This window comes from Rhincodon typus, chromosome 13, assembly GCF_021869965.1.
Source record: "Rhincodon typus isolate 14 chromosome 13, sRhiTyp1.1, whole genome shotgun sequence".
Classification (NCBI taxonomy): Eukaryota; Metazoa; Chordata; class Chondrichthyes; order Orectolobiformes; family Rhincodontidae; genus Rhincodon; species Rhincodon typus.
Window position 1 is genome coordinate 24,087,396 of NC_063344.1, and position 9,784 is coordinate 24,097,179.

At 39.6% G+C, this 9,784-nt stretch overlaps 1 protein-coding gene across 1 annotated transcript in view; it reads left to right on the forward strand.

Moving 5' to 3' along the window:
- LOC109924308 overlaps positions 1 to 9,099 on the forward strand; it is a 34,686-nt gene extending 25,587 nt beyond the window's left edge. Inside the window, exons 10-14 of the mRNA XM_048604563.1 lie at positions 1,472 to 1,559; positions 3,528 to 3,694; positions 7,800 to 7,910; positions 8,146 to 8,232; positions 8,806 to 9,099. Of these exons, the coding sequence (XP_048460520.1) occupies positions 1,472 to 1,559; positions 3,528 to 3,694; positions 7,800 to 7,910; positions 8,146 to 8,232; positions 8,806 to 9,099 (747 nt within the window). The remainder of the gene's footprint in view (positions 1 to 1,471; positions 1,560 to 3,527; positions 3,695 to 7,799; positions 7,911 to 8,145; positions 8,233 to 8,805) is intronic.
- Positions 9,100 to 9,784: the final 685 nt, after the last annotated feature.

Below are 9,784 nucleotides of genomic sequence, written 5' to 3' on the forward strand. Positions count from 1 at the left end.
TTGCTATCTGCACTGCTGTGGTATCTCAGGGAGAACTGAGGTGGCATTGATTTCCCAGTAGGTGTTTGGTGTACTGAATGTTAACTGAATAGAATTTTGTGATTACACTAGCCTCCAACTCAGTGAAGTAAATGATACACGGGAAAGGGTGTAAGAATTTTTTTCTGTATTATAGTGACATATGAGGCAGACAATGTAGTCTGTTTCTGTTGTTAGATTTTCCTGCAACAGGTTGTCAACCATTCAGCATTAAACTTCGTTGACCAGAAGACTTTCTTTCTCTTACTGCCTACTATAGGCATATTGGAAAGATTTACAGGTTGATAAACAACTCATTTGGCCATGCTATGAACGTGCTTTTCATGTCCACAGTATATCCCGAAACATTATATAGCCAACTAAATACTTCTTAAGAATTGTTGTTGTAATTTAGGAAACCAACCAACCAATCCACAATAAACTCCAACAAACAACAATGTGCTACTGACCAGATAAATGCTACTGACCTGTTTTATTTCTGTTGATTGAGAGGTGAATATTGGTTGCAACACCAGAGATAACTCCCCAAAGGATTGTTTAAAAATGTCTGTTTGGCCACAACATAAATAAAGTTGCCATGGTCTAATCAGATGAAAGAGTTGCACTTTCATTAGAGAGAGAGACATAACTGGAGGCGTTTTAACCTGAGAGTCACCAGGTCTCAGCCAAGGGGAGAGGTTGAGAAGGAGAATTCTTCATGGTAATCTCAGCTGGTGTGGGTATCAAACCCAAGCTATTGGCATCCCTTCACATTGCAAACCAGTCATCTAGCCATCACACCACTGAAGGATTACTTTATTAATGTTGATCATCTTCCCCAGCACCTTGCTCAAATTGTCATTTTGTCACATGTACATCATCACAGTGGAGGCTGGCAAACTGTTTGACTGTGAAGCATCACATTTCAATTTAATTATTTGCTAAACTGACACCTAAGGCAGTACACTGAATAATGAGTAGGAGTGTCGATTCCAAACTGATTTTCCTATTTATCATCAGAACAAATTGTACTTATATATTTCTGTCAGGCTGAGATCAAAAAACTGATTGCTTATGTCTTATTCCAATCATAAAATTACTTTTTGCAAAAGAAAATTGGGAAATGTTTAGTCAATCATGAATTAACTGAGATGACGATCTCATAATTTTATTGTATCCTGTTTCAGTACTAAGAGCAAATGCTGAAAACAGCTATGGTTATTTTTTAATCAGCCTTTTTGGACATGTTATGACACATCTCTGGGGCAGGTGGGACTTGAACTCAGATCTCCTAACCCAGAGTAATAACACTACCACTAAACCACAACAGTCCCTCTGATTACAGCTACATATGGAGGTTCTTCACTCATCCCCTGAATTGGGAAAAAAATGTAGCGGGCTGACAAGTAAACTGTAAATAGCTAACAAAGTATATTTTCCTTAACTCAAATAGATTTCTGGCGACTGTAAAGTCCAATTACAAATCAACCCAACAACACGACTTGTTCGGATTCACAGATACCGATGTTTAATATCACCAGGTAGGACAGAGAATTGTGGTAATGTGATTTTTGCTGTGCACTAGGCAGATTGAATTCAAAACACTGCTCACCTTGGACATGTTCATTAACAGGATAATTCACCAAACTGGTGAACCATCAGTGCTTTTCTCATTCCAATCATTTCTTTCAATCCTTTGTTTCCCTCTTGGTCTCTATGTTTTAAATATCTTTCTCTAGTTTGCTAGGTGTTATACTTGCTCCTGCAGTACCTTGTTTTATCCTGCAAGAGATTCTTATTACGGCTTGTTCTTTTTTAAATTCTTACTTGGCATGTAGGTGTCACTGGCAAGGTCAGCATTTGTTGCCCATCCGTAATTGCCTTTGAACTGATTGGGTCTTTCAGCCATTACATGGGACAATTTGCATTCAACCACATCTCTGTGTATCAGGAGTCACATAGAAGTCAGGCCAGGTATGGATGGCAGATTTCCATCCCTGAAGGACACTAGTAAACAAGATGGGTTTTTACAATAATCAATGAAGGTCATTTTGTCACTATTAGTCTAACTTTATTTTTTAAATTGAGGCTATTTTTAATGATTTATGTTTTCTCCATCGTAAGGTTTGAGTCCATGTTCCCAAAGCATTAGCCTGGAGCTTCAGTCCAGGGATATTACCACTACACCCCTGCCGCCACTACACTGCCTTTACAGTCCTCATAAAGACCTCATCTATCCTACTTTTACTCGATGAAGATTGCTGCTGGAACTATCTGTCAGATCTGGTCAAACTCACACATGGCAAAATACCTTGAGCTATCGTAGAATCTAATGCTGAATTATGTTGAATTTCCATTGTGTGCTGATGTTGATGCTTCACATCCATTATACTTACCGAGCCCAAATTAAGCCTCTAGTCCTTTCTTCCCAATGAACTTATCTAGATTCTCCTTAAATGCATCTGTGCCACTTGTGCCAGGTAATCCTTGGGCAGAAATTTACAGGCCTGTCTTTCCAAAAGCAAAATCAGTGGCTAGTTGGCAGGAGAATAAGAAGCCTTCTCAGGAGCTACAACGGGGCAGTAATATTTTCTGCGGGGTGTTCCTAATGAGCAAAGGACACCCTCCAAAGAGTGTACAGCTTGCCCACTGTCTTAAAATCTTAAAAAATAACTGTCCATTTTTGTCTGCCTGCCCATGTCAACCATGTCATGGAATGGACAGGATAACATTAGGGTCAATTAAGCTTTTAACAGCCTCAATTGACTCTTTATTATGTAATTATTTTGGCACTATCCACCCACATTATTAAGGGGGTGAGCTCAAGGGTGGGTGTGAGATTGGTGGGCTGGGCACTCATCCTATCTTACATGCTAACCTCCTCACCTCTCCCACTGAAAATGCACCTGGCAGAGGCATGTATTATCCAGCCCCATGTATTACCAAGTTTCATGCTCTAATCGCTAATGGAAATTCCAACAATCTTATGGAGATTGCTACTGCCATAGTTCATGACAGTGCCTACTGCAATCATTGTGGAATACTAGTGTCCCATAACACCATTATGGAGATTGTTACTGAGTATCTGGTAGTGTCTTCTTCAATCTTCACATACCAGCAGTATGCTGAAATCCTATAGTATTATTATATGTGGAGATTGACATGACTAAAACAAACACATGGATGTGAAAAGCCATGATACACAACCGTCTGTCATGTAGCATGGACACTTGACCAGGTTATTCCTTTAAGGCTATATTTTCGATAATTTAAAACATGTAGAGAAAATGTAAAGAGTAGTTAAAAACTTAAATACAACTTTATCGATGGTTCTGAGGAAGGGTTATCGGACCTGAAACGTTAACTCTGATTTTTTCTTCACAGATGCTGCCAGACCTGCTGAGTTTTTCCAGCAACTTCTGTTTTTGTTCTTGATTTACAGCATCCGCAGTTCTTTCGGTTTTTACAACTTTATCGAGTTTGCTCTACATTTTCTATTTTGTTTGAAGACTCAGATGACATGGTTTTGAGCAGATGCCCAAGTTGCCCACATCGCATACCATTAAACCATTCGGATGTCAATCCAGCTGTCATGATGGCATTGCAAAAATATAACAGAAACAGCAACACAACAAATTATTTTGTAGTCCAGAAAATAACAAGAGCAGCCTCTCAGGTAAAGTTCTTTTTTCAGAAAAGCTTAAGAAAAAAGTCTGAACTTTTTTTTTTGTTTAAAGATATTTCCACAGATACTATCAAGAAATATTTTGTGAAAAGGTCTGCACAGTTTGAGATTTACTGTCCAAGAATGACAATTTTATATTGAACATTGCAGAGACAGTGAAAATGTTGCTTTCTAAGGAGATGTGGATAACAACAAAACATTAATTACATTACAGTTGATATTCTATCTGGTTGTCTCCAAAGTCTACGAGTATTTCAAGTTTGAAAGAAAATCCAAGATCTTTTCAAAAGGTCAGATCACATGGAATACAGGGAGAACTAGCCATTTGGATACAGAACTGGCTCAAATGTAGGAGACAGAAGGTGGTGGTAGAGGGTTGCTTTTCAGACTGGAGGCCTGTGACCAGCGGTGTGCCACAAGGATCAGTGGGTCCACTGCTTTTTGACATTTATATAAATGTTTTGGATGTGAACACAGAAGGTATGGTTAGTAAGTTTGCAGATGACACCAAAATTGGAGCTGAAGTGGACAGTGAAGAAAGTTACCTCAGAGTACAATGGGACCTTGATCAGATAGGCCAATGGGCAGAGGAATGGCAGATGGAGTTTAATTTAGATAAATGTGAGGTGCTGCATTTTGGAAAGGTAATTCAGGGCAGGACTTATACACTTAATGGTAAGTCCTGGGGACTGTTGATGAACAAAGAGACTTTGGAGTGCAGATTCATAGTTCCTTGAAAGTAGAGTTGCAGGTAGACAGGATAGTGAAGAAAGCATTTGGTATGCTTGCATTTATTGATCAGTGCATTGAGTATGGGAGTTGAGAAGTCATGTTGCAGCTGTACAGGGCATTGGTTAGGTCACTTATAGGATACTGTCTGCAATTCTGGTCGCCCTGCTGTTGCAAGGATGTTGTAAAACTTGAAAGGGTTCAGAAAAGATTTACAAGGATGTTGCCAGGGCTGGAGGGTTTGAGCTATAGGGAGAGGCTGAATAGGCTGAGGCTATTTACCCTGGAGCATTGTAGGCTGAGGGGTGACCTTATTCCATTCATAAAATCATAAGGGGCATGGACAGGGTGAATAGCCAAGGTCTTTTCCGCAGGGTACCTGAGTCCAGAACTAGGGGGCATAGGTTTAAGTTGAGAGGGTAAGATTTAAAGGGGACTTAAGGGGCAACTTTTTCACACAGAGGGTGGTGTGTGTATGGAATGAGCTGCCAGAGGAACTGGTGGAGGCTGGTACAATTACAACATTTAAAGGCATCTGGATGGGTATATGAATGGGATGGGTTTAGAGGAATAGGGTCAAGTGCTGGCAAATGGGACTGGATTAATTTAGGATATCTGGTCAGCATGGACGCGTTGAATCGATGGATCTGTTTCCATGCTGTACATCTCTATGACTCTATTGCTCAATGACTCCATGAATCAATGGAAATACTGTTACAGGTTCAATGCTGGCTGAACATCCCGCTGAACCTGAATCTGGTTAACCTGCCATAAGACAACAGTTTCTCTAGTTGTATTTATGTACCTACTGTTGTGATAATATATCCAGTCATTCACCTCCATCATGTATGATTGAGATGATAACTTCTTCACACAGATCCTAATTTGCAACATGACCTGCCTCGTGCTGAATGAGTTGAAGGTTTGTACCTTGACTGGCTCTCTAGTACTTAATTCTGCCAATGACTTGATGCTGTTGCCAAATTGAAATTTAGTTTTCCATTATTTCACCTTGATTTTTTGTTACTCATGCCTATTATTTCTTTGGCTTCAATAGTCTTTTGCTCTTGAAAGAGTTTTAGGCATGCATCAATTTTCATACTGGACTTCTTTCCATGCCTTCTTTGGATGTGTTTTCCAGTTGCAGATTATTCTGTATATATCAGGTCTGGCTTTGCTTGATTCCTTTGACAATTTTCATGGCTAACTCAGTCATTTGACTGGGGCTAATGTGGTGATAATAAATGTTGTTGAATTTCCCAGTCCTTTGTGAAGTAGCTGACTTCTTCCCCTGTGACTGAGGACCATTATCGTTTATCACACTGCATGGAATGCTATAATGGCAATATGTGAATTGACTTTCTACAATCTCACTGGTAGTCATTGAAGTCAGCTCGTCCATCTAACAGTTAAAATAGGAGTCTATAGTGACAAGATAATCAGTTCCTAAATGAATGATGAAGTCTATTTCCAGCTTCATCCATGGTTCATCTGAGATGTCACACGTCATCAGTGGCTGTCTACCTTATTTAGCTTGGCCCTTATTACAAGAATTGCACTGATGTGGTCCTTGATTTTGTTGCTTATGTTTAGCCAGCATAGCATATCTCTTGTCTTTCTCAGACTTGACTCAATTCCTCAGCAGCTTGCATTGATGTACTTTAGTAACTTTCCTCTCAACTCCTGAGGCATAATAATGACACCATTTCCTTTCTACAATATGCCATCTAAGGCCATCAATTCATCTCTTGTATGTGCAATAAGCTCTTGTAGCAAAAAGGTGTGATGCTTTCAGGCCACCTTTTATTACTACTTCATGCAACACTTGCAGAGCGCCTCATCTTTCAAGGTAGTTCTCTTGATTTGAGCAAGCAGCTTGTCTGTTAAATTCAATGCTTTGGCAGTGTGGATGAATTCCAGGGCATGTCAAACTGATGCTTTATGCTTGGTCAAGGAAGTTTGACACTCTGTTGTAACAACCTCCATTTTCTTCTTCAGTGGTGTTGCTCTCAACAACACATCCTCTTCCCTTCCCACGCCATGTTGAGATGTAACCGGAGTAACATTCTTTACAAATGAGTCGGAGCAGATGGTAGAGATTCAGGAAAATGTTTTGCAGTGGATTGTGGTCAGACTTGACAATCAATTTGTCTCTTCCATGTAGGTATTGGTGAAAGTGTTTACAAGCAAAGGCAATGGTGAGAAATTCTTAATTTGTATTAATGTCCTGGATACAAATGTAACAAGTTGTCCTTGCTGCATTAAGGTTGTTATGAGTATTCACTGAATTGTGCCACACTGTTGGGTTACTTCAGTGTTTATGTCATATTATTTCAGCAATTTCATGTCATTAATTGCTTGATTTGAGCAAATGCTACTTTTTTTGTCCCTGTCTGCCAAAACCACTCTACATCCTTGGCTGTGACCTGATGATTTACACTCTGATGATAGATTGGGCAAGAATTTTGCCAAAAAGTTGACAAATCCAACAAATCATATCTCTGCTTTTACGTCTGTTGATCATTGCATCACTGCTTCAGCTCTCACCTTTTTGTGATCCAAGCAAAGACATATTCCTGCCTATGCATGGCCTATGGACTATTACATCTTAACTTGCATTATTTTTTTGCGTAGCTTCACAGTTATCTGGTGAGCTTGGTTGAGTGGTTGCACTAGATTTTGACAGTGGTCATCTATGATTTCTTCTATTGCTTTTCTTCATCCATAAATCAGCAGATCATACACTATACTTCATACACTATACTGACTCAACTTGCTGGATGGTTTAGAATGATTAACTGGTCTTTTTAGCTGAGTTCTCTCCAGTGGCCCTCCATACTTACTTGGTGCAGTTCCTTCTAGCCATACACTTATGTGCAAAATAATTTGGCTTTATGAGAACATGGTAGAAGTCACATGATAACAGCAAGCCAGGAGGTACATCGGTACAGGATACGTATCTATTCTAAATCATTGAGGCAGACACTCATTAAGTGCCCACCAAGAATATTTGAATGGACAATGGACAGAACCATCTGACATTAACAGCCCATCATTCCAACAGATCCAACTTGTTGAATACATGCTTTAACTTTGGTAAAGCTGAATACCTGGACAAAAATACATCGATATATTACTATCCCTATGGTCTATATCATCCCTTGTAAGAGATAGTGGCAGGTATCATTTCTCTATGCTGATGGTGGCATGTTGGTATGTAGGTAACAATGCACAACCCATGGAATAGGAGAAATAGGTAAACACAATTAAATATTTCACTGATTGCAGACATTTCTTTTACAATCACAAATGCTAATCATTCACAGTATTAGCTGCTAAAGGAAGCTTTTGCATGATTTTCTTTCAGGCTTTGGCTGGGAAGAAAGTATTTGTTGAATTTACAATCCAAGAAACTGCATGTTCTAAAGCTTCCAAGCTTCAAGATTGTCCAAGGGGTAGAGGAGAACTTGCTTCTGGCGTAAGTCTTATTGTAAAACATTTGACTGGCCCAATAAATACTAATTCAATAACACATTCTGCCAGAATTCTGCTCAACTTCTTGCATAGGATTGTGAAGGAGCATTTGCCCTTCCCTGTATTTAATGTCTAGTTGTATAAATCTAATGAACATTTTGAAATCAGATAATATAACTAAAAGAAGCTTTTGTTATATTGTATTGTTTAACATTTCCTGTTATCTTCTTCCTTTGCAGAGCAAAGGCTTCTGCACAGCCTCTGTGTATAAACCTATTTCTGGGAAGGAGACAGTCGAAGTGAATTGTGAGCTCTACAGACCAAGGGTAATCAATCAATGGAGAATCTGATTAAAATTCATTAAATGAATCTCAATTTGGTTTCCAAATATTTTGAGATTAATTTCCTTTGGGTCTACTCCCAAAGTTAAAGGACCTCCCTTACTCCTACCCAGCCAAGGGGAACACCTCCTAGTGACCCTTGTCCCGCCCTCGCTCATCTGAGGCTTGATTCCTTTAGCAATCTTGGGCCTCTTGCTGGCTCTTTTACTGACAGAATCTCTTGGTGGGCATGATTAATCCTCCCTTAGGGGTCTTGAATCCCAGAGAAGGTCAATGCTGGCCAGTTAGATTCCCGGCAAGTACTTATAATTCCATTGGACAATTCCCAGTAGAGATAACACAGAACTCTTTCTGATTCTACAACTGGCAAGTGGAGACTTCATTGCCCAGTTTAAATTCTGCCCAGCAGGTGACTGGTGGTAAAAGACTCCCTTTTATTATTCTACCAGATTGCTTATTAGATTACAAATGTGCTCTACCTACTATATAAGTGACTGGCTTTAAAATATTGAGTGGGAATGCTTTGATGGAATTGACATGGTCTTTATGTTACTGAAGGTGGTGATCAGTCCAGCTAAAGTTGTGGGAGCAGGTGCTATTAAACAAAGAAACAGTAAAAGAACAGGACAACGAAATAAGAGACAATCCAATCCTGAGCAACAACATCGCATTAAACAGCTGAAACCACAAAGTGGAACTCCTAAGAGAGTTGAATCCTCTGAGGAAGTGCAAGGTGCACTTGGTTTTGTTATTGGCACAGAACGTGGAACAAACTTTCCGATGCTGCCTGCACCTCGAAATACTTGTCCTGGGAGGGCCAGGCACTTTGGAGGAACTGTTCGCCTTATCTGAGCAGGCTGTAAAATACATCCATCCAGCAAGGAGATTTCCTGGAGACAGAAAATCCATATTTTAAAAAATTAGAAAGTAAGTTATATTGAGAATAAAGAATACACACCTTTAAAAGCTGTGTATAATTGATTCAGATAAAAATAAACAATAAAACACCCTTCAATAAATTGTTTGCTTTTATAATTCAACATATAATGCATTCTCAGGTTCATATACAATATTATTGTCTACCCACTTTCAGGTAGAACATTCTTTCTGTCCTTCAATAAGGATTTCCTTTCCTTCTCCCATCCTTTCATTGTACTATGCAACACAAAGGTACTGGCTGAAATCTTGGGCAGGATTTTGGGGTTTGGATCTGGACCCTGACATTGGGATTAAATGGGGCCATGACTGGTGACCTGTTTTGGGAATGATCACTGAGCAGTGATGGAGGATCCCACCCTAACTCCAATTTGCCAACGTTTTAAAATGAGGTCCTTAGCCTATCCTTCAGCACAATGGGTAGTGTGTCTGCCTCTGATCCAGGAGCTCTGTGTTCAAGTTCCAGTCCAGGGCTCAATGGCGTGGAAAATGTGGTTGTACCATAGCCAAACAGGCTGAGGATTTACTTGTAATCCTTCCAATACATGTCATGTCCAATACATGTGAGAGATTCCTGGATAGCCATTTGATGGAAAGAAAT